The sequence below is a fragment of the Chinchilla lanigera genome, unplaced genomic scaffold (genome assembly GCF_000276665.1).
Source record: "Chinchilla lanigera isolate Chin_1 unplaced genomic scaffold, ChiLan1.0 scaffold00074, whole genome shotgun sequence".
In the NCBI taxonomy this organism is placed as follows: domain Eukaryota; kingdom Metazoa; phylum Chordata; class Mammalia; order Rodentia; family Chinchillidae; genus Chinchilla; species Chinchilla lanigera.
In genome coordinates this window covers 1,279,683-1,306,045 of record NW_004955475.1, presented here as the reverse complement: position 1 = coordinate 1,306,045, position 26,363 = coordinate 1,279,683, and the positions used below count along the sequence as shown (strand labels likewise).

General features: G+C 39.0%; 1 protein-coding gene across 1 annotated transcript in view; it reads left to right on the top strand.

The window, feature by feature from the left end:
* The window catches only part of Fam120c (family with sequence similarity 120C), a 170,406-nt gene that overhangs the window by 116,342 nt on the left and 27,701 nt on the right, over positions 1-26,363 (top strand). The window contains exons 11-15 of the mRNA XM_005401518.2: positions 13,518-13,632; positions 20,562-20,771; positions 22,691-22,892; positions 24,860-24,998; positions 25,368-25,425. Coding sequence (XP_005401575.1) covers positions 13,518-13,632; positions 20,562-20,771; positions 22,691-22,892; positions 24,860-24,998; positions 25,368-25,425 — 724 coding nt within the window. The remainder of the gene's footprint in view (positions 1-13,517; positions 13,633-20,561; positions 20,772-22,690; positions 22,893-24,859; positions 24,999-25,367; positions 25,426-26,363) is intronic.

The following is a 26,363-nucleotide window of genomic DNA, read 5'->3' as shown; positions in this document are numbered from 1 at the left end:
TCTGGGGGCCTACGAGGCAGGAAGTGAGCCAGCTGGAAGACCAGTGCTCCCCGCCTGTGGCTCCCCGTGTGCCGTGGACCCTCCCTCCGGGGGCCTACGGGGCAGGAAGTGAGCCAGCTGGAAGACCAGTGCTCCCCGCCTGTGGCTCCCCGTGCACCGGGGGCCCTCCCTCCGGGGGCCTACGAGGCAGGGAGCGAACTGCCAGTCGGAAGACCGGCGCTCCCCGCCCATGGCTTCCCGTGCGCCATAGGCACTCCCTCCGGGGGCCTACAGGGCAGGGAGCGAGGTGCCAGTCGGAAGACTGGCACTCCCCGCCCGTGCCTCCCCATGCGCCGGGGGCCCTCCCTCCGGGGGCCTATAGGGGAGGAAGTGAGCCAGCCGAGAAACAGGTGCTCCCCGCCCGTGGTTCCCCGTGCGCCGGAAGCCCTCCCTCCGGGGGCTTACGAGGCAGGAAGTGAGCCAGCCAGAAGACAGGCGCACCCCGCCCATGGTTCCCCATCCTTGTACCCAGTTTTGGAGCCTCATACTCCCCTGACCCATTGCATCCTATATATTTTATGTCTTGCAATTTATTCGATACTAACTGAATGGCAGTGATGGCTCAAAGATGAAGCTTAGCATTTCCTTTGAAAAAATCCTTACATTGACTTATTTGTTCGACACGTATTTAATGTGTGTCCACTCTTGTCGTGCGTTAGACTAAGGTTAGATATGTAATTTCATATTAAATTAAAGTCTAAACCAAATTAAACATAAAGTTCCAATCCCTAGCAAATTAAGCATTTCCTCTTTTTTTCTTTTTTTAACACAAGGTCTCACTATGTAGTTCAGGCTGGCCTTGAACTTGCTTATGTAGCCCAGGCTGGCATTGAACACACTGCAGTCCTCCTGCCTCAGCCTCCCAAATGCTGAGATTACAGGCATGTGCAACCATGCCCTGCAGCATTTTCTCCTTTCGTAGAGCCTTCTCCAAATCTCGGAGGTACATTTAGTCAGTAAATCTGTCCTTAGAGCACCCAGAATAATTTATAAAATCATACCCTTTCGTATATGCTTGCCAATCTCCCACACTTCACTTCAAGTCAGATTTTTTTACATAGCTTCAAGATGTGACTAGGTAGAATTATACTTTAGAGGATTTGTTTTTATTGGGAATTTTTTTGTTTGATTGTTTTTGGCATGACCTGAGAGGTGCATTTAGTTATTCTCTGATATTTACCAATATCTACTCTATGCCATGTACTATAATACAGAATTCCTAATAAATACAGAAGAATAAGCAAAAATTTGCAGGGACAATCAAGGTCTTAGACTTGATGCAAACTCATTCAAGCACTTGAAAACAAGATGTGTTTGTGTAAAATTAGTCAAACATTTGACCCTTACTTTTCAAATCTTTGTCTTTAAGTGGATTTTAGGTATATTTTACAGGTTGTAGCTTGATGGTAATATATTAGCCTCTTACTATAATTGCATTTGTGTTCATCTTTTTCTATTTTTGCTTTACATTTTGCCAACTATTAAGATGGAAATGTTGACAAAAAGAAGAGCCAGGCATGATGACGCACACCTATAGTCCCAGCACTCAGGAGGCTGAGGCAGGAGGATCACTATGGGTTCGAGGCCAGCCTGGGCTACAAAGTGAGTTCAAGGCCAGCCTGAACTGCATAGTGAAACCCTGTCTCAAAAGAAGACCAAAAAAAAAAAAGAAAATGTTTGAAAACAGTGACCAAAGTTAAATGAAGGAACTACAAAAGATAGAAACAATATGTCAGACAAAATTGCTTTAAGGCAAAAGACATTTCTAAAAAGTATTTTATATATTGATAAAATGTTATAAGCTATGGATTATTTGCTAAATAATACAGCTTCGAAGAATATAAAAAAAGCTAAGTGCAGTGCTACATGCCTGTGATCTCACATCCAAGGGAGGCTAAGGCAGGAATGTTGCAAGTTTTGAGTCTCACCAGGGCTACCTTTCAAGACCTTGTCTAAAAATTTAAAAATAAAAGGAGTTGGGGATATGGTCCAGTGTTTGAGGGCCCCAGGTTTATTCTCAAGTGCTGCCCCAAAACAGGATAAATCAAGTCATGAAATATAAATAAATTTTCCAAGTGGAAAAATATGAGTACAAAAGAAGGAAGAAAGTGTTTTGGGCAAAGAAATATTGTGGGCCCTAGGGAGCCCAATCATTGAGCATTTTGTTCCTAAAGAAACAGTAGGGTTTGTTGCCATGTCCTACCATCTCAGAATCTTCTTGGAATTCAGAGAAATAACAATCTGGGCTTCAAGAAAGAGTAATCATGGTGGGACTGTCCAGGCTATTATAATCATTCTAGGTGAGGAAACAGTAGTTCAGACAGGTTTCTAGAGTCAAAGCCACACTATCTGGCTACCATGCTGCTTCATTGTATTAGTAGCTGGATCATAATCCCCAGGAACACATCCAGTGTAGCACTTAGAAAAGACCAACTTTCAGGAAGATGATAGAGTGATGAACACTAAGAAAAACAGCCTCTCCAAGATTGGGTATACAGACAGTGGAATATAGCAATGTGATGAACAGAAGAAGGAGGGAGGTGGGCCCTAGGAACCCAGCAAGGATCTGAAGTGAGCATTGAACACCACAGGAAGAATGAAGAGACCTCAATGCAGAAGAAGGAGGTGGGAAGCAATGTTTTCTCCCTGATCCCTGACTCATTCCTGGGAGGGGCAGCTCAAACCTGCAGACCCACAATGAATGCTGGCAATCCCAGAGGCCTACAGAGAGAAATGTATCAGTGGAATGGAGAAATGGACATAGTGGATGCAGCAGACGACAGTGGCTGGTGAATTATACAGGTTTAAATGTCCCCCAGGATAGGGTGATTGGCTGGTTGCAATTTTAGAGAGGCCAACTGAGCTTGGAACTCATAGCAGTTTGGGCTGGTTCCATCTAATGGCTCCCAGCATTAGGGTGAAGTGGAAAAGAGTTCAAGTTTGGAGTACAGCAAGGAGTCAAGTTCAACAATAGGGAACGGAGGTCAAGCCAGCAGGAGGCACACCAAGTGTTGCAGGCTGAACAGATCAGGTTCCAGCCTCATAGCCAGAAAACTGAATTTCAGTGGAACTGAAAATGGAGGCTTGTGGGGATTATCCACTACCCCATCATAAATCTATGGCTGGCTTCCTGGAATTCATCAACGCTGTCCACCAGTGACAATGGAGACGCTCTGAAGTAGACATTTTTTCTTCTTTCCTCCTTTTATTTATTTTTTCCTTTCTTCTTCTTTTTTTTTTTTTTATTTACTTTTCTCTTGATTTTGTTATGTGAGTGTGAACATTGTTTCTAGTTTTCTTGCAGTTATTGTTCTCTACTTGTTTTGTTTTCTTTTTTTTTTTTTGAGACAGGGTCTCACTCTCCAGTTCAGGCTGGCCTTGAGCTCACTTTGTAGCCCAGGCTGATCATGAACTCACAGAGATCCTCCTACCTCAGCCTCCAATGTGCTGGGATTACAAGCATGTGTGCCACCATGCCTGTTTCTATTTTTGTTTCTGATTACACTCTTTCCCTTCTCTTTTCTTCACCAGTTTCCCAAAGTAGGTAATCTTCCTTTGTGCTCCAGCCTTGCTTCTAATCTCTTCCTTTTCTTCTATTACTCCATTTTTCCCCCTAACCTCTTTAAAATATTCTTCCATGAGGGTAAAATGGCCATATTGAGGTCATATTTCTGTATACAGTTTTCTGATTTCTTCTAGATTTTGTTATTTAATCACAAATATAGTTCATATGGTTAAAGGTGGCAATTTAATAGTTACCTCAGTTTATCATTTTCTAGGTGTGTTTGATGCTGTTGTTATTGCTGATTAAACTACTTTAGGCAAGGTGACATAATTGTTCTAATCAGTTGTTCTTCATGGTATGCCAACACTGAGATTACCTAAGGGTCATACACAATATCATAGGCCACTGCCAGTGAATCAGGAGCTATGACAAATAGGTGGCAACTTTTCATCCCCAATACTTTCAAGAGGTAGGATCTTGCAACAGACACAAAACACAAAAGCCAGGTATACCTGGAAGACATCTCTGAGAAGTATTAATTTGCTAAGGTTTATAAATACTAGCAATAATTAGTAAGCATCAACCAAGGAATTAAATGAAAGAAAAAAATAGAAAATGAGCACACATTTGAGTAAGATGCAGTCCCACACTTCTAGCTCACCAAAGGCAAACCAAGGGGCAATAAGGTAGAACAGTTTTAAACCTACCCAACTGGAATCTGAAGTGGTAACAGCAAATGTAACAAAGCAAATGAATGAGGTGCTTGACAAATCAAATCAGAAGTTATTTCTCAGATAACTACAATGATGGTGACCATAATGAAACATATGGATAGTAACTGCAGTACAGATACAGATTTTTTTTAAAAAATAGGAAAATGGTGGAAACCATGAATATCCAACAGAGGAAACAAATAGAATCCAAGAAACAGATATCCAGGAGGTTAAAAATTCCATTGAAAGTATATGCACCAGAATGAGCTAATGCAAGGACAAAAGATCAGATACAGCAGACAAGATTGTGGTTGGTGATCATAAAAAGAAAGATTTCTTAAAAATAGCTAGGGACAATGAAAAATCAACTCAATGGCTGCTAGATGATTCAAAGAATAATAACAAGATTAATTGGAGCAAAAAAAGCAGGAGATAACCCAAAAAACATAAAAAAAAAAAAACCTCACGAAAGTAATGGCAGAAAACTTCCTAAGCATGAAAAAAGAACTTGATGTACAGTGAGACATAGAACTCCATGATCAAAAAAAAAGTTTCACCAAGGCATCTAATAGTCAAAATTCCAGAAATTCAACACAAGAACAGAATATGAAAGCTGTTAGAGAAAATAAGATAACCACATATAAAGGAAAGCACATCAGAATTACAGCAGACTTCGCAGCATAAACCCTCAAGACAAGGAGAGCTTGGAGTTAAGTATAGGCCCTAAAAGCAAACAACCTCCAACCAAAATTGATATACCCTGCAAAAATATCTTTCAAAATTGATGGAGAAATAACACACTTAAATGACAAAAAAAACATGTGAACAAATTCATGACCACCAAACCAGAACTCTGAAAGGTTCTGAAAGACATTCTAGAAAGAGATAGCAGTGACTACAGCTCCATGAAACCCAGAAGAATGAATAGGGGCAAGCCAAGTAATTTAACAGAGGGTGAAACAAAAGGAGAACCAACAACAGGAAAATAACATGACAAGGATAAGTCAACCCAAACAGTTATAACCATCAATGTTAATGGTCTTAGTTCACCAATTGAAAGAAAGACATTGGCAGAATGGCCAAGACGCAAGATCCAACAATATGCTCCTTAAAAAAACACACTTAACTAAAAAAAAAAATAGAAAGTCAAAGGATGGAAAAAACTACTCCATATGACAAGAATCTGGAACAATGTAGGGGTACCTATTCCATGTGGAGACAAAGTGGATTTCAAATTAAGACTGATTAAGAGAGACAAAGAAGAGAGACATAAAAAGAACAATCCACAAGGAAGAGATGACAATCATATATGCAGCAAATACCAGAGCAGCCAAGTGTATAACACAAATATTAACAGACATGAAAAATCAAATAACCACTAATACAATTGTAATGGGGGACTCCACTGTCACAAATAGATCAATTAGAAAAAAATCAACACAGAAATATCAGAACTGAACCAATTTTTTAACAAATGAACTTAGTAGGTGTCTACAGAGTGTTCCATGCCACAATATCAGAATACACATTCTCCTCAGCTGCACATGGGATATTCTCCAGATTGACCACATACTAGCTCAGAGAACATGCTCTAGTAAATGCAAAGAAATTTAAGTTATCCTATGCATATATCAGACCATGATACAATGAAATTGGAAATCAATGGCAAAAGAAACCACAATAATTTCTCAAAGCCGTGGAAATTAAATAACACCCTACCGAAGAACTGAGGAAATTAAAGAAATTAGACAGTTTCTACAATTAAATGATAATGCCAATACAACATATCAGAATGTTGGAATGAAATGAAAGCAGTAATATGAGGGAAATTTATGGTGGTGAATTCTCGTATCAGAAAACAGAGCAAGGTGGCCACTGCCTGCACTCCTAGCATGTCTGTGGGTGCTGGGCTGAACCCTGGACATCTTCAGGAACCCTGGAGAGCCACCACAGTGACTCCCTGACCAGTCTGAGAGGCAGGCAGAGACCCACTCATCCTCTGAGGCCTCAGTGGCCACTCCCTGCACCCTTAGCATGTCTGCAGATTCTGGGATGAACCTCAGACATTTTCAGGAACCCTGGTGGGCCGCTGCTGCACCTCCCTGACCAAAATGCAAGACAGGCAGAGCTCCAGGCACCCTCTGGGGCCTCGGTGCCTACTCCCCATACCCCTACCTTGTCTGTGGTTGCTGGGCTGAACCTCAGACATCTTCAGAAACCCCGGTGAGCCACTCGCACACCTCCTCGACTAGTGTGTGAGCCACATGGAGCCCTGGACACCTTTTGAGGCCTCAGTGGTCACTCCTAGCACAACCCACACCTCCCTGGGAGGCCAGCTGAAACCCAGAAAGAGTCATCAGGCTCAGGGACTCCACCCTAACCACTCCCCTGCTGGTGTGGGAACAGGGCTTGCTCCTGGGCAATATCTGAACACTCAATAACCATGACCTGCATCCGCCCCTACTCTTGTGGAAGCTGGGCTGAACCCCAGACAGCTTCAGGAACTCCAGTGGGCCTCCCACACACAACTGGGAGCCAATGAATGCAAGAAAGTTTCAGGAACATCTGGGACCCCACCTTGCTACTACACACCAGCACAGGAGCTGCACTGAGCATTGGGGATCTTCAGACACTTGCCCTGCCACTAGCACACAACTGGGAGTGTGAGGCTGTGCTCCAGGGAACCTCTGAATCTTCAAAAGTGACAAAACTAAGGAGAAAATGCAATCTCAAACACCCACATTGCCCAGAACAAGTCAAGGACACATCAACACAAAAGAGCCTGGAACTCATACACCTGAAATTTCTGAAATGATAGCAACTGAAATAAAGAAACAACTCCATCAGGTCATAGAAGACATCAGATCAGAAATAATGTCTCAGGTAAAAAAGAAATGACAACAATAATGAAAGAATTGTTCAGCATATCCAAATAAGACATTGATAAGAAAACAGAAGATCACACACAACTCATGGAAACCTTGGTTGAACAATATTGAAAAGAACTAGAATGCATGAAAGAGATTCAAACAGATATCCAGGAAATTAAAAATTCCATCAAAACCTGGCAAAACCACCTAAATGAAGCTAAAGATAGATGTTCAGACCTTGAAGATAGCATTGCCACTAACCAACATGAAAGGAAAGATCTCCTAAAAACAGCAAAGAAACATGAAATAACAATTCAATAACTGCAAGACAAAGCAAAGAAAAACAATGTCAGATTAATAGGTATCAACGAAACAGCAATGTCAACACAAATGACATAAAAAGACTATTTGCAGAAATAATAGCAGAAACTTTCCCAGGCATGGAAAAAGAATCAGACATACAGGTAAGTGAAGCATATAAACTCCAGTTAATGATAACCAAAATAAATCTACACCCAGACATACAGTGATCAAGATCCCTGAACTCAACAAAAGATCTGAATATTAAAACTGTTACAGAAAAGAAACAGACCAGCTATAAAGGAAAACCCATCAGAATCATGGCAGACTTCTCAACACAAACCATCAAGGCAAGAGGAGCTTGGAGTGAAGTATTTCAGTACTGAAGGAAAACAACTTCCTACCCAGATTGATGTACTCTGCAAAACTATCCTTCAAATTTAATGGAGAAATAAAATATTTCCATGATAAAGAACAACTGAAGAAATTCATGAGTGCCAAACCAATCCTACAAAGAGTACTAAAAGGTATTCTAGGAACAGATAAAATAGACCACAACTTCAAGAACAACAGAAAGGAACCACCAAGCAAAGCAAGCAGTTAAACAGAGGGAAAAAGGAGGATCCAACAGCAGGAAAATAACATGACAAATATAGGCCAATACATATCAGTTATAACCATCAATGTAAATTGTCTCAATGCACCCACCAGAAGAAGCAGACTAGCGGAGTGGATCAGGAAACACAATCCAGCTGTATGCTGTATACAAGAAACACATTTAACTCAAAAGGAAATTCATAGATTGATAATTAAAGAATGGAAAACAATACTGCATGTGAAAGGAACCCAGAAAAAAGCAGGTGTAGCTATTCTCTTTGCAGACAATGTGAACTTCAAACCAAGAACAATCAAAAGAGATAAAGTCACTACATACTTGTGAGAGGAAAGCTTCAAGAGGAAGAGATAACCATCGTAAATATCTATGCGCCAAATACAGGAACATACAACTATATAAGACAAATTTTAACATATGAAAAATGAAATAAGCAACAACACAATCATAACGGGACTTTTAACACACCATTGTCACAAGGAGATAGATCAACTAGACAAAAAATAAACAAAGAAATAACAGAACTAAACCAAACTTGTGAAAAAATGGACTTAGTAGACCTTTACAGTGTTCCACCCAAGAGCATCAGAAAACACATTCTTTTCAGCTGCTCATGGGACATTTTCTACAATAGACCATATGCTAGCACATAGAAAATGCTTAAGTAAATGCAAAGGAATTGAAATTATCCCATGCATACTATCAGACCACAGTGCAGTGAAATTGGAAATTAATGACAAAAGAAATCACAAAACCTCCATAAACACATGCAAATTAAATAACACCCTCCTAAAAAACCAATGGGTCACAGATGAAATCAAAGAAGAAATTAAACACTATTTACCAATCAAGTGAAAATGTAGATACAACTTACAGGAAGCTGTGTGATACAATGAAAGCAGTCCACAGAGGGAAATTTATAGTTGTGAATTCCCTCCTCAGGAAAACAGAACAAGCACAAATAAACAGTCTTATGCTGCACCTCAAGCTCCTAGAAAAAGAAGAGGAAGTCAAACCCCAAACCCAAAGAAGACAGGAAATTATAGAGGTCAGGGCAGAAATTAATGCAATGGAGACTAAAAAAACAGTACAAAGAATTGATGAACCAAAGAGTTGGTTCTTTGAAAGAATAAATAAAATAGAGAAACCGCTAGCCAACCTTATGAAAAAAAACTAAAGAAAAAAAAAAGAAATACATGCAATAAGGAATGAAAGGGGTGAAATCACTGCAGATCCTGTAGGAATTCAGAAGATCATCGATACCTACTTTGAAAATCTTTACTCTCATAGGATGGAAAACACAGAGGAAATGGACAGATTTCTAGGTACATATGAATTACCAAAGCTGAATTAAGAAGATATAAGAATCTTGAATAACTCAATATCAGCCAGTGAAATTGAGAATGTAATAAAAATCTTGCCAATGAAGAAAAGCCCAGGTCCTGATGGGTTCACAGCTGAATTCTGCAAGAAATTTAGAGAAGATTTAATGCTAATTCTTCTCAAACTCTTTATTGAAATTGAAGGGGAAGGAATTCTCTCCTACTCATTCCTGGAGGCAAGTATTATCCTGATACCAAAACCAAAGAAAGACCCAACCAAAAAAGAGAACTACAGACCAATCTCCCTAATGAATATAGATGCAAAATTTCTCAATAAAATACTAGCAAGCAGAATGCAACAAATCATCAAGAAGATTATACACCATGCCCAAGTGGGATTCATACCAGGAATGCAGGGATGGTTCAGTATACGCAAATCAATTAATGTAATACACCATGTCAATAGAACCAAAGACAGAAATCACATGATCATCTCCATTGATGCAGAAAAGCCTTCTATAGAGTCCAACGCTCATTCATGTTGAAAACCCTACAGAAAATAGGAATAGATGGCCTTTACCTCAAGCTGATCAAAGCCATCTATGATAAACCAACAACTAATATCCTAGTAAATGGTCAGAAATTGAAATCTTTAACGTTAAAATCAGGAACAAGATAAAAATGTCCACTGTGACCACTCCCATTCAAAATATTTCTAGAAATATTGGCTAGAGCAATTACACAAGAGAGAGAAGTAAAAGGAATAAGGATAGGAGAGGAAGAACTGAAATTATCAATATTCACAGATGACATGACACTATATAGAAGACCCCTAAATCTCCACCAAAAGACTTACGGATTTAATAACCAAATTCAGTAGTGTAGCTGGATACAAAGCCAGCACTCAAAAATCAATAGCATTCCTGTACACAAGTAACAAACTTAGAGAGAAATTAAGGAAACCACACCTTTCACAATAACATCTAAAAAGTTGAAATACTTAGGAATCAATCTAACAAAAGAAATAAAAGATCTATACAGTGAAAATGACAGTACTCTGAAAAAAGACCTCAAAGAGGATATCAGAAAATGGAAAGATATTCCTTGCTCATGGATAGGAAGAACTAACATTGTGAAAATGGCCATACTCCCAAAATTGTTTACATATTTAATGCAATCCTGATGAAAATTTAAATAGTATATCTCACAGAATTTGAGAAAACAATCCTAAAATTCATTTGGAACCAGAAGAGATCTAGAATAGCAAACATAATTCTGGGCAACAAAGGCAAGGCAGGGAATATCACAATCCCTGACTTCAATTTATGCTGCAAAGCTAATGTGATAAAAACAGAATGGTACTGCTGAAAAAACAGACCCCAGGATCAGTGGAACAGATTAAAAGATGCAGAGATCACTCTAAGCAGATTCAGGTACCTTACCTTTGACAAAGGTGCCGAACACCTTCACTGGAAGAAAGATAGCCGCTTTAATAAATGGTGCTGGAAAAACTGGTTTTCCACATGCTACAGCCTAAAATTATACCCATATCTCTCACCATGCACTAAACTAAAATCAAAATGGAGCAAAGATCTAAATATTAAAGCAGGAACACTACTTCTGCTGGAAAACAGAACAGGTAAAACTCTTGCACACGTACGTCTAGGCAAAGACTTTATGAACAAAACCCCAGCTGCATCGGAAATATAACAGAGAATCAACAACTGCAATCTCATTGTATTAAAAAGCTTTTACACAGCAAAATAAGCTGCCAATTGAGTGATGAGACAACCCACATTGTGGGAAAATATTTTTGCCAGCTGTTCCTCAGACCAAAGACTAATATCTAGAATGTGTAAAGAACTGAAAAAACAGACCCCTCCAATTTAAAGACTGAATCCAAAAATGCACATCTGAAATGAATAGACACTTCTTATATGAAGATGTAAAAGTGGCAAATAAATATATGTAAAAATGTTCAACATCACTGGTCATTCAGGAACACATTAAAACAGCCCTGGGGTTCCATTTCACTCCAGGAAGAAAGGTTATTATCAAGAAATCAACCACTAGCAAATGCTGGCGGGGCTGTGAGGGAAAGGAACTGTTTCCACTGTTCATGGGAGTGTAGACAGGTGCAACTACTGTGGAAATAAAAGTGTAGAGATTGTACACAAAACTAGCACTAGAGGTTCTATCTGACTCAGCTATCCCCCTTCTTGGTATCATTCCAAAAGAATTAAAAGCATACCATAGCAATACATCCATATCTGTGTTTATAGCAGCACAGTTTATAATAGCTAGATCTTGGAAAAAACCCAAATGCCCATCAACCACGGACTGGATAAAGAAGGTGTAGGGTTGTTTTTTATATAATAGAGTACTACTCTACTATAAAAAATAGAAGACCTTGAGACATTTCTAGCTAAATGGATGCACCTTTACATCATAGTCTTAAGTGAAATAAATTGGTCACAGATGTAAATTTTTCATGGTTTCTCTGGTGTGAGGAATCAAAAGTGTAAATAAGGACCAGACTGTATAATAGATATTTCGAAGTGGGTAGAAAATGTTCAAATGAAAAGGAGAACCAAGGAGGGGGAATGGGGAAATGAAGGAAGGCATGGTGAAAAAAGAGAACAGAAGGAAAAAACTGGAAACAAAACTTTTGTAAATAAGGAGGGGAAGAGGGCTTAAAGGGAGGCGAGGGGAATGGGACTAAAAGAAGCAGCAAGATATATCATGTATAGGCATAAATTCACTATGATGAATGTCATTATTATGTATATCTGAAATGTACCAATATGAAAATACAGTATAAAAAGCAAAAATCAGCACTGAGTTGGAATGAAGAACTAAATGTGTGGTGTCAGAGCTATTAAAATCATGAATACTCAAGGGTAAGCTTATTTATGAGTGGGAGGTGATGAAATACAAAATTCTGTGCTAAAGGGGAAAAAAGACCACCCCTTGCTTAAATGGTGAGTTTCAGATATCACACAACTCCAGTAATTATGTGTGTTCATTGTCTTGTGGGCATTCAAGGAGCTAAGCACAGAACTTTATTGACATAGTGGTATTTTTCTTCTGTGTGTCTTTTTCTTCCTTTCGGTTTCTGTACTCTCATTTTCTAAAACAGTAAAGCATATTCAGTTCATGGACAATGCATTCAAATATCTATCAGTGAGTAGTTATTTATTTAATTAGTAGATTTTCTATCCTAGAAAATGGTCCCGTATCATCCAACCATCCCCTCAAGCCAAAATTCTAAGTCTTACATTCTTTCCTTCACTCCCTTTCCATGCAAACCTATGCAAGGGCTAGGGATATAGCTCAGTGGTAGAGCACTTGATTAGCATGCATGAGGCCCTGGGTTTCTTCGCCAGTACCATACATAACAGTTATATGACCAAGTTCTATGGCTTTATCTCCTTTATAATTCTTGTCCTTGTCTCCTGGCCTATTCCATGCCTTTTTTGAATGCCTTTGTTCAGTCCGTTTTTGGTTACAGATTCAGTCACCTCCTAACTGATATCCATGTTTGTTGTCTTTTCTCCCTTGAGCCAGTCAATTTCCCTCTCCTGCTAATAATCCTTAGATGTCTTCCTACAGTTTCAAGATAAAGATCCAAACTCCCTACTTTCGTTTAGAGACGCTCTATGATCTGACCTACTTTCTGATCTTGCCTGTTATCCCTACAGACATGTTTAGCTACAGCAAGACTGAAACAGGTGTGTTATGCCATCTCATCCCTCCATGCCTCTACACGTACTCTTCTCTCAGCTTAAAACATCCTTTCCCTACGCTGAGTTTCACTAAATTTTCAGATCTCTTGCAACCCAACTCTAACTCACTTTTTCAGGATGCCTTTCCTCATTCTTACAGTTGTGGGTCTCTTCTACAGAGAAGAGCTCCCAGCAACCTGTGCATTCTTCTGTCTTAGTACTTAATAATGCATTGCCCTGTCATTGCTGATGCACACATGTGTCTCCCTTACCACCCACAATGCATGTAACCAAAGGCAGAGGTTCTTTTCTTCATTCTGTTGGAATTGCCAAAACCTAACCTTGGGTCTGTCCAATGATAGATTCTTCATACATGTTTGTGACATGAATACGTGAGACTCTGTGACATAATAATACTTTTACTTTTTAGGTACATGGTTCAGTGGCCTGGTGGCCGAATCCTGCATCGCCATGAGTTAGACACCTTCCTTGCACAGGCAGTGTCTACCCAGCTTTATGAACCAGAGCAACTCCAAGAACTCAAGGTGATTTGGTCCACTCTTCCTTAAGTTCTTCCTTTTATGAGCTTATAGCTGTACTTTAGGTCTTTTTTTCCTGGAACTAGGGAGAAGAATGAATTCTTCAGGTAAGTTTTTAATTTACTCTAGCCTAAACATTATGTCTATAAATAAAACCAGGTACCAGTTAGAGTTACGTGTGACACTGTCCCTCTATTGATGAGAATGAAAAGATGAAATTGTACAAGGCAAATAGACCATTCCCTGTAGACCGTGATAAGGATCCTGACTCTACATACCAGAGGGGGCTGGGGATGTAGCTCAGTGGTAGAGGACTTACCTAGCATGCACGAGACCCTCAGTTCTGTCCCCAGTACAATAGAGACACATACACACTTTAGAATGGCTTATTCTAATGTCCCTGTTTGTCTGAGTAAATGTACAGCCTTCCCTTGAGTAATATACATTGTGCATTAAGGGGAAATGTAGAAGAACATAAGGAAATAATTAATCTACCATATAACTAAAGGCAATAGAACATAGTATAGAGTGTAGGCTCTGAAGCCAGGCTTATTTGTTATATTGTTTTTTGTTTGGTTTTTTTTTTGGTTTTTTTTTCCGGTACCGGGAACCTAACTCACAACCTTGCACTTGCCAGGCAGGCGCTTTTGCCACTGAGCTAAATCCCCAGCCCCAGCCAGGCTTATTTGAATTTGGATCCTGGCTTCGTTATCTTCATTACATGATCTTGGACAGGTTACTTAATCTTTCTAGTTTCAGTTTCCTTACTTGTGAAAATAATAAGTAAAATAATCCATGTAAAACAGCATAATCTCTTACATATTTTTCTAATTTTTTATTGGCACATGTTTGTGATACATAATATTTACATGTGTTTTGGGAAATTTATTCACATAATATGTTGATCATTTTTAACCCTTTATCCTCCCACCTCCTTCCCCTTTTACCGTAATACCCTTCCTCATCTCCAAAAAGTCTGCCTCCCTATTTCTTATCACCTCTTCTTTACTCCTTATTCATGTTTTGGGTTTCTTATATAAGAGAAATTTTATGATATTTAACATCAACATCTGACTTATTTCACTTAATATTATGGTACCAACATCCATCCATTTTTCTACAAATGATAGAATTTGTTCTTTTTTGTAGCTGAGGAAAATTTATATATGTATATATATATATGTATGTATGTATATATATAAAAAATGTTACTATATAACAGATATCATTTTCTTTATCCATTTGTCTGTTGATGGGCATCTAGGATACTTACATAGTTTAGCTACTGTAAATTGCACTGCTATAACCGTGAGTGTGCATGTATCACTATGAAATGAAGACTTTACTTCCTTTGGAAATGTCACCAAAAGAGAAAAGAAAAGCTAGTTCTAATGGAATTTCTATTTTTTGTTTTTTGAAGACTCTTCATGCTGATTTCCATACTGGTTATACTACCATACCTTTCTACCAATATAGGTTTCTTCTTGCCTCACATCTTGCCAGCTTTTTTTGTTTTGTTTTCTTGATGATAGCCCTTTTGACTGGAATAAAATGGAGTCTCAGAGTTGTTTTAATTTCCATTTCCCTAATGCCTAATGGTGCTGAACATGTTTTCATGTGCAGTACTTGTCCATTTGAACTTCTTTTTTGAAGAAGTATTTGTTCATTTCATTTGCCCTTTAAAAAAAAAAACCAGGGACTCACTATGTAGTTCAGGTTGGCCTTGAACTCACTATATAGAGCCCAGGTTGGCCTAGAACTCATGGTGATCCTCCTGCCTCAGCATCCCGAGTCCTGGGATTGTAGGTGTTCTCCACCACACCTGGCTGCATTTTGCCCATTCATTTTGGGGAGGATTTAATTTTTGAGTTCTTTGTATTTTCTAGATATTGGTCCTGTATCAGAAGAGTAGCTGACAAACCTTTCTTCCCATTCTTTATGTTGTCTCTTCACTGTTTCCTTTGCCTTGCAAGTACTTTTTCATACAATACAATTTGTTGATTCCTAGTTTTCTGTTTTGTTTTGGTACTGGGAATCGAACTCACTACCTCACGCTTGCCAGGCAGGCGCTGTGCCGCTGAGCTATATCCCCAGCCCCCTGGTATTATTTCTTGCACTGTTAGAGTTCTGTTCAAAAAGTGCTTGCCTGTCCCTATGGAGTCAAGTGTTTCCCTATTTTCCAGCAGTATCAGCCTTTTTGTTTTTATATCTACTTTTACATGTAGGCCTTTGATTCATTTTGGTTGGATTATAACAGAGGGTGAAGAGTGTGGGTCTAGATTTATTCTTCTGCATATGAATAACCAGTTTTCCCAGCATGAAATGTTAAAGATGCTGTCATTTCTCCAGCAGTCAGATGTCTAAAAGTGCATAGGACTTTTTGTATGTCTTCTGTCATATTCCATTGGTCTACATATTTCTTTTTGTGCCAGTACTGTGCTGTTTTTGTTACTATAGCTGTGTACTATAACTTGAAATCTGCAATTGTTATGCCTCCTTTGTTCTTTTTGCTCAGGATTGCTTTGGCTATTCTGGTTCTCTTCAGGTTCCATATAAACTTTAAGATTATTTTTTCTAGTTCTATAAAGAATGGTGTTGGTATTTTGGTAGGAGTTGCATTATATCTATAAATCTCTTTTGATAATATGGAAATTTTCTGGATATTGATTCTGCTTGTCCAAGAACAAGAGATGTCTTTCCATTTTCTATTGTCCTCTTCAAAGAACTATAGTTTTCATCATAGAGACCTTTCAGCTCCATAGGTTGATTCCTAGGTATTTATTTTGAAGCTATCATCAAAGGTTGTTTTCTTCATTTCTTTCACTGTGAATTCATTATTGGTGTATAGGAACACTATTGATTTTTATGTATTGACTCTGTATCTTGGTACTTTGCTGAATTTGTTTATTAGCTCTAAGAGTCTTCTGGTAGAATATTTTTTGATTTTCTATGTAAAGGATCATGTCATTTGCAAATAGTTAGTTTAACTTCTCCTTGCCTTTTATTTCCCTCTCTTGCCTAATCTGAATAAAATTTCAAGTACTAGAGTCTGCCAAAAACTGTATAGATACTTCAAAAAGCTTGCATAAATATTTTAACACTAAATTTATTGAGATATCATGAGAGTAATACAAGTTACCTTTGGCCTGTACAATTACAAGAGGTTCCCAAAGTGGTGGTGATTAGCTTCTAGACATTTATTAGTATGGTGAACTGCTCTTTGGGTAACCTTGGTCATTGAGACTGCCGCACATGAATTTTCAATTCTTTCTCTAAGGGCCATCAGTGTAGCGGTTTCTGTGCAATATATGATGTCTTCTAGGGTCCGCCATATGAGGGTAACACTGTTTTCTTTCCCTGAAGTGTATATACTTTTTTGGCAGACTGTATATATTGAAGAATGGTGAAAGTGAGTAGTCTTGTCTTGTTCCTGGTTTTAAAAGAAAAACTTTCAGTTTTTCCATTTAGTATAATATTGACTATATATTTATCATAAATGGCTTTTATCAGTTTGAAGTAAGATCTTTATATACCTATTTTTTTCCATATTTTATCATGAAGGGTTGTTGTGTCAATTTCATTGCCTATTATTGGTCTATTTAGGGTTTTTATACCTTCTTGGTTCAATTTTAGTAAGTCATACGTGTCTAGGAATTTATCCACTTCTATATTGTCTAATTTATTGGATTATACTTTTTCAAAATAGTTTCTTACAATCCTGTAGATTTCAGTGACATCTGTTTTAATTAATTTTCCCTTTCCATTTTTAATTCCATTGATGTAGGTCTTTCTCTCTTGTGGTAAGTTTGGCTAGAGATTGATCATCTTTTTTTTTCTTGAGACCGGGTTTCACTATGCACTTCAAGCTGGCTCTGACCTCACTTTGTAACCCAAGCTGGCCTCAAACAGCAGTACTTGTGCCTCAGCCTCTCGAGTGCTGGGACTCCAGGAATGCTGCTCAATCTTATTTATCTCTTCAAAGGACTGGCTCTTTTATTCAGTGATCCTTCATATTATTTTAGTCTCAATTTCATTGACTTTCATTCTGATCTTTATAATTTCTTTCCTTCTACTTTCTTTCCTTCTACTTTGGGTTTCAAACTGAGTTCATGAAGCATGTCTCAACACATACAAAAAGTTGAAGTAATCTTTTGGATCCTATCAGATTATAACAGAATAAAACTAGAAATCACCAGCAAAAGAAACCACAGAAACTACATAAATACCTGGATCATTCTTCAAGGATCAATGGGTTATAGAAGACATCAGGGAAGAAAACCTAAAACATGTTCTATTTTGGAGAAAGTTCCATGAGCTACTGAAAAGAATGTATATTCTGCTGTTGTTGGATAACTGATAAATTACTGTAGATCACTGTAGATAACTGATAAATTGATTTGTTCTATGGTGTGGTCCAACACTGATGTTTCTTTGTTGATATTTTTATCTGGCTGACCTATCTGATCAGAAGAAACAAAGACGGCACTGCATATTGTTATTAAAGGGAATAATTTACCAAGAAGTGGTAATAATTGTAAATACATATATACCAAATGTCAACATACCCAATTTCATTTTAAAAACCTACTTGACATAAAAGGATACCAATATAATCATCGTGGGGACTTTAGCACCCCTTTCATATTTTAAACGCACAGTACTCAATACTTAGTATTAATGCAGAACATCCCTCCCTGATTTCAGTAGCCATGTTCCTTTGAGGACCTAGAATAAATAAACTTTAAAATCAAATCCAAGAAGACTTGCTAAATTGAGTCAGCTGCAGTGGTGTACACTGGTAGTTCTAGTTATTCTGGAGACTGAGGTTGTGGGGGTTGCCTAAGTGCAGAAGTTCAAAACAGGGCCGGGGATACAGCTCAGCAGCATAAGCGCCTGCCTGGTAAGCGCAAGGTCCTGAGTTCGACTTCTGGTACCAAAAGAAAAAAGAAAAAAAGAAAAAGAAAAAACAAAAAAAGACTAGCTAGAAGTTCAAACCAGACTAGGCAACATGGTGAGACCCCCTTCTCAAAAAGAAAAAAAAAAGATTTTGAACTATAGATGTAGTGCACTGTTAGAGGGTTTGCCTAGAATGTGAACGGTCTTGAGTTCCATCTCCAACCTCCCAAACCCCAGCCCCACCCCAAAACAACAGAGAAGAAAAAGACTTGTAAATTTTAATCAAAATTAAGTCAACAAAGGGAAAGATACAACAGTGTAAGACAAATAGTAAGTGGTTCCTTTTTGCAGTAAACATAGTATTGCTGGATCCTAAAATAGCTTTTGATCCCAGATCATACCTAGGAGAGGACTTGCAAATACCTCACTCTTTTCCTATTGAAGCCAACTTAGCCAACTTAAGGTAACTACTGTGAAAATTTTTATTTTTTTCCAGTCTTGTGTGTGTGTGTGTGTGTGTGTGTGTCTGTCTGTCTGTCTGTCTGGTGCTGAATAAAAAGGATCAGATCTTCCAGTCTTTTTGTTATGTATATTCTACATCATTGACATGTTCTTTATGTAATTATATCTGCAGTGGCCACATCCACAGATTTAACTGGCCCAGATCAAAACTTATTTTTTAAAATTTGCATTTGCATTGGACACGCAGGCTTTATTTCCTGATATTATTCCCTAAGCAGTACAGTATGACAACTATTTACATAGCATTTACATTGTACATTAGATATTGTAAGTAATGTAGAAATGATTTAAAGTATATCAAAGGAAAAAATAAGGTATATCAGAGGATATATCTATTTTATGCAACTACTCCACCATCTATCTATCTATCTGTCTATCTATTTATCTTTCTGAGACAGGATTTCACTATGCAGTTCAGGCTGGCCTTGAACTCACTTTGTAGCCCAGACTGGCCTTGAACTTACAGCAATCCTCCTGCAGCAGCCTCCTGAATGCTGAGATTACAGGTGTGCACCACAATGCCCGTGTGCATATTGTCTGTGTGTTAAAATTTTTAATATTCTGTCATACAGATGTGTCATTTAGTTATTATAATGTCAGCTATTAGATTGTTTCCAGTTTTATATGTACATATTACTTATAATAGAAGAGTTTCTAATTCAATAAATGTGATCATTTTCAAGGTTCTTGATATATATATTACTTAATTGTAATATGCATCCCTCATCAGGTCCCATTGATTCACTGCATCCTCATCAATATTGAGTGTTCTTATGGTATTTACATATTGAATTTTTTCTCATTTGATAGGTAAAAAAATGGTATCTCAAGTTGTTGTCTTTTTAACATTCTAAAGAGTATCTTTCAAGTCATCTCAGGGAAAGAATGATGTTAATTGTTCTCAGAACTGGATTTTTTCCTAAAAATTAAAACAGTTTTTTCTTTTTGATTAAATGAAATATTGGTAGCTGAAGACAGTTTGATATGGTGAGAGAGATGTCAGACTGGTGAAAGGTATGTGGCCCAATTTAAGACCAAACCCTGAATCCTTTTAAAAAATAAAACATATTTTACATGCTTAAAAAAAGTTGCTTGTGTACTCAGATGTCTATATTAAAAGGTAACGTGTTCAGATTTAACTGGTAGAATTAACATGATAGGAATAAGAATAAATGTTACCAGTAGCACAAGTTGAATATCTGAAATGCTTGACACCAGAATTGTTTCAGATTTTTTTTACTTTTAAATATTTCCATATACATAATGATATTTCTTAAGGGTGAGACTCATATCTGAATATGAAGTTCTCTTATGTTTCATATACATATACACATAGCCTGAGCTGATTTTGGCTGTATCCTGTCACCTGAGGCCAGGTTTGGAATTTTCCACCTGGGGCATTATTTCAGCACTCAAAAAGTTTCAGATTTTTGAGCATTTTAGCTTTCAGATCGTTAGCACAAAGGTATTCAATCTGTATTATCTTAATAGTAGTTTTTCCTCTGTGGTGGTTTCAGATTGAGAAACTGGATGCCCGAGGGATCCAGCTTGCTGCCCTCTTTATGAGTGGGGTCGACACAGCTCTGTTTGCTAATGATGCCTGTGGCCAGCCAGTCCCTTGGGAACACTGCTGCCCCTGGATTTACTTCGATGGCAAGTTGTTCCAGAGCAAGCTTATTAAAGCAGGCCGAGAGCGAGTATCCCTGGTTGAGCTCTGTGATGGCCAGGTACGAGCACTTTGTGCAACTACTAAGGGCCATCTCTGATGTGCTTTGCGGGTGAATGAGTTGGCAGAGAAAGAAAAAGAGCTAGAACACTGGGGAAGGAGGGAATGTAGTAAGAATATGACCTTAACCGAACTTAACATGGTCCCACAAGACCGTATCTGGTATATATTTGTTATATAAAACCATATTTTGGAAACTTTTTTATGAGCTACAAGTATTTCTTCCCCACGAAATACTCACATATCTTACATATCTTTTCTCCAACTCTTGGGATTTCATTTCCCTTATTTACACAAACCATAAGTCATTTTTGCAAGTGATACTATTTCTTAAAAAAAGCTATGTTTAGCTAAATGTAATGGTGCATGCTTGTAATCCCAGCTACTTGGGAGGCTGAGGCAAGAGGATTGCAAGTTCAAACCCAGCCTGGGCAACTTACTGAGACCCTGTGTCAAATAAAATTTTAAAAGAGCTGGGGGCCGGGCCTGGTGGTGCATGCCTGAAATCCCAGCACTTGGGAGGCTGAGGCAGATGGATCGTTGCGAGTTTGAGACCAGCCTGGGCTACAAAGTGAGCTCAAGGCCAGCCTGAACTGCACAGTGAGACCCTGTCTCAAAAAGACAAAAAGAAAGAAAGAAAAGAGGGTAGCCAGGGGTGGGAGGATGCATACTTATATGCCTAGCACTTAGGAAGCTGGGCAGGAGGATCACCACGAGTTCAAGATCAGCCTGGGGTACATAGTGAGTTCAAGACCAGCCTAAATTACATAGTGAGACCCAGTCTCACAAAAACAAAATAAACAAACAAAAAAAGAAACAGAAGAGAGTAGTAAAGCAGATGACAATAGAAGCAAAGGAGCTGAGCATTGTGGCACATGCCTACAATCCCAGCACTCAGGAGGCTGAGACAGGAGGATCGCTTTGAGTTCAAGGCCAGCCTGCACTGCATAGTGAGGCCCTGTCTCAAAAAAAAAAAGTAGAAGCAGAGGAGTTTTTGCAAGGAAACCTGGGAAAAGTTGAGAGAAAACAAGGGAAAAAGCTAATCTTTTTTCCATTTGAGGGAGAGTGAGATAAGGGACTGGAGCAGAGGTCAGCAAACTACTCAGTCTGCTTCCTGTTTTATGGGTTATAACCCACCACGTTTTTGTAAATAAAATGTCGTTGAGACAGGGTCACATGTATTCATTTGTATATTATCTGTGATTATTTTCATGCTATAGTGGCATAGTAAAGTAGTTGTGGCATAGACAGTGTGACACACAAAGCCTAAAATACTTACTTGCCTACCCTTTCCAGAGGAGGTTTGTCAACCTCTGGACCAGACATTGTGCAATTATCCTGGATGGAGCTCAGTCTCCAATCCTGGCTATGAGGGAGAAGGCTAAAAGGCTTTGGTTATGTCAAGTTTTTGCTCTCTCTTTTTTACCTAATTCTGTTATCTCTCCTTTCAAAAATGACCTAACCTTGGCTGAGCACGTAGCTCAATGGTAGGCTGCTCATTTACTATGTAAGGCCACAGAAAGAAAAGTACCACAAAAGAAAAATTATGTAGCTTAAAGGCACAGGCCCTGGATGTGATCACCAGCACTTCAAGCAAACTTAGTCCGTTGCTGGCCATGTAATAGACCATCAGTGAATCCTCACTGTTAGATTTGTTTTCAGTGGCCTAGCTAATATGGTTTGCAGGCTCTTGGTCAGAACTAATATGGCAGTGGTGCAGTTTCATGGGAAGAGTTGGAGCTTTCCTGTGAAAACAGGCTTCTTGAGCTTGTAACCCGGAGTCCTTTAACTCTAGGCCTCAATTCCTTTAGGGGGAGTACAGCTGTGAACCTATACCTAGGATACTCAATACTCTGCCTGAAACGTGGGAGGAGTTCAAAAAACAACAGCTGTTGTTATTATTCTCTTTTTCACTTGAAGGTTGACCTGGCAACCAAAGTGGAAAAGATGAGGCAGAGTATCCTTGAAGGAGTCAACATGAATCATCCGCCACCTTCAGCTCTACTTCCATCACCTACTTTTGTGCCTCCTATGGTGCCCTCTCTCTACCCTGTTTCACTTTATTCCCGAGCTATGGGCTCAGTGCCACCTCACCCTCAAGGAAGGAGCCGGGGATTTGCAGGTCAGTACCTAAAAATGAGGCATTTCCTATCCAACTTATTTTATCCCGGGCCATCCAGCCAGGCATGGTGGCACACGCCTGTAGTCCCAGCACTCAGGAAGCTGAGGCAGGAAGATTGCTGTTAGTTCGAGGCCAGCCTGGACTACATAGTGAGTTTAAGGCTAGGCTGAACTACATCGTGAGACCCTGTCTCAAAAAAATAAAATAAAATAACCCATCTGGTACTTGTTGCCAGTTACAGAATCAACAGTTTTCATATAGAACTTAGCTCACATTTGTGGTGTTTTGTGGTAGTTTGAAGAAAGCTTACTGAGGTGGAGAGATGCGCCATAGGAAAGAAAGTCCATTCAATTTCTAGGCCTCTTCCCATTAGTGGTGGTTGAGTACCAGGGAACCAACCAAAACTCAGGCTGTGACTGAGTCACTTTATTATTTGGAGAACTACAACTCCTATGAACTGCATCTTCACGGTGGTTGTTAGTTCATTCATTCCTTATAGGCAGATATACCTAGGAGCTTGCACAAAGTGGCCAGTGTTGAGAAATGAAGATAGCTTGATGTAGCCATTTCCACTCTGGGGTTAGACCTGATACATTTTTCTTCCTTCTGCTCCAGAAGCATGGAGATAAATGTCACTGTCCATACCCGCAAAGGATTGCAGCTTAGTGGAGAAAAAAAAACACACAAATACATACACCAACATGTACGTACACACATATGTATGTATAAATTATGGTGATACCTGATCTGCTTAATAATGAATGTACAAGCATGCTTAGGTAGCTCAGATACTGATGCTGATACTTCAAACAACCTATCCCTATGTGAAACAGGTTATTTTAATTGGGGGACATTTTAACATAAAATAGCAAGATTCGTGATTGACAGGGTCATTTCGGTGGCTGAATGGTGTGTGTCATCTGTGTGTCTCTCTTCAAAATAATAAAGTTGAATGTTGAAGTTAATCTTTTTAGAGTCACAAAATTAAGCATGGATGTTTAGGTCAAGGATAGGCTTAGACAAACCGTGGGAAAGTTTGCTTCTGGTAGCTCACTGTTCAGTCATACAAGGATCAAGTCTTCCAAACCAGGGAGCTAGCCATTCCATGCCTTTAATGTGACTCTACAGGCCTCCTCTCCGCTCTTACGTGTTGACTTTATTATGCAAGTCTCAGAAGACACCTTAATTAAGGCCATGTTCTCCGCAGGTCCTAGCCATTGCCTCAGCTGCCAGTAATGCTTAGTCTCTCTCCAGTTACTGCTAGCTCATGGGAGCCTCCTGCCTCCTGAAAGGCCACCTTAGGGTCCCTGAATGCAAGTTTTTCTTGTCCCTCTCAGGAGTAGTTCCTCACTCCTTGGAATGTCATTTTTGTATAAACAAATGTCTCTTTACTAATAACCTGCTAATTGAGTTGAGGGTTAGTAACCTTTAATTTCTTTCCATAAACTGATGGGCCTATCAGAGCGCTATATTCTTTGAAGGCTTCCTTTTGTGCCAGATTACAAAACTCAACTGTGCTTGAGTGCTCTTGTATACAAGTTAGAATTTCTTTTGTTCAAAGGATATACTGAGTCATCTTGTCTTGAATCGCTTCTGGTTTTCTAGTGTTGCTAATCTTGCTTTTTAATTATAAGCTACTGCTTACTTTCATTTATTTCTGTTTGGTTGTCTGGCTAATCCTATAGTATTTGGTGGTGTATATTCATTTTGAAAGTAGATTTGGCCTATAATTTTCCAGTAACTCAATTTAAAGATATTCACTCTCAACAAATATTGAGTTCCTAATATGTACAGGCTCTGTAGTTGAAAAATGAATCACTCATACCCTATAGATATGAACTCTTGGAACTGTTAGAGTCATCTTATCAGAGAGAAGTGGAGATAAGAAGAGTAGATAGTCTGTAGGATCTTTTGTTCTACCTCTTATCCATTATGATTCATTACTGCTATTCTTACTGTCTTGCCAGGTCTCCATCCAATCCCACCCCAAGGAGGAAAACTGGAAATTGCCGGGATGGTGGTGGGCCAGTGGGCTGGCAGTGGGTCCTCCAGAGGCCGAGGATCCTTTGGCATGCAAGTGGTTTCTGTCGGTGGGCCAGGAAAGGGGTATGTTTTTCACTGGGTTGGTACAAACTAGTGTCAATCAAATTGTCCTTGGGAAAATGCCCAACTACTTAATCCTTCAATTAAGGTAAGAGGGATTAACCAACTTTCCATATTTAAAGCCAGCTTTCAGTTTAGTTTAGCAAACAAAATAAATGTCCTACCTTGATGGAAACGTTTTGTACTAGAGGAGATCAGAAACAAAGACCAATTCAGTATAACATAGAAAGGACAGAAGCTAGAATAGTAACACTGAGGAGGGGCATTTAACTTACCAAGGACAAGCTTCCTGGAAGGGTGAATAGTTAACCAAGTAAAAATGAAGGAATAGATGCTGTCTCTCATGTTCCCTTTCTCTCCTATTTGCTAAAGGCATGGAAAAGAACAGACTGGTAGAGGACCTAAAGGACACAAAAAAGGAAATAAACAAGTAAGTACCTTTGTTTTTGAGATTATCCAGCTTCTGTTTGATACCGCTTTCCTTTTCAGTTACCTTGCAAGACAGCACATCAGGAATGGAAACCTGCACTTCTTGGGACGGGGGGGGGGCTTTCACACCTTCTCCAGGCATTTGATTTCATTTACCTTCTCTGAGAAGTCTACTGAGGACTAGATTGCCCAGGACTGTTGCCACAAGCAGTGAAGTCTCAGTCCTTATCCCCGAGCCTTATCTCTGAGTCCTTATCCCGAGATAGACATGGAGTACAGTGTTCTGAAGACCTGTGCCTAGCATAGAATTTTCTGCATGCAGTCAGAAAGGGGTCAGAGAATGAGTCTAATAGTGAGATTGCCTCCAACCTGCCTGACATTCTGACAAGCTGCCAGAAGTGCTTAGAAAATCAGATTTTTGCCCTCGCCACATCTGGAGGAGTGGAGAAACATTGCCATTCTGTTTATTCCTAATGACTTAGAAAAGTATTGCACTTTCTCCTAGTCTATGTTTTGCATTTTATTGAGTCCACATTAGATATGCCTCTCCCTCTAAATAATAGACTATGAGGAACTATTCTTGTAGTGATCCAGAATCTCAGACTGGGGCTGTGGGTGTAGGTCAGTGGTAGAAGGCTTGTCTAGCATCTTTAAGGCCTTGGATTTAATCTCCAGCACTGCCAAAAAAAAACTTGTAGTAGACCAAAACTGCTGGACTCTTTATAGTATTACCAGCTACTATTTCTTCTTTCTCCCTCCCCTAATCTCTCTCTCTCTTTTTTTTTTTCCCGGTACCAGGAACCAAACTCATGACCTTGTGCTTGCCAGGCAGGCGCTGTGACGCTGAGCTAAATCCCCAGCCCCTCTCGTTCTTTTTTCTTTCTTTCTTTCTTTCTTTCTTTCTTTCTTTCTTTCTTTCTTTCTTTCTTTCTTTCTTTT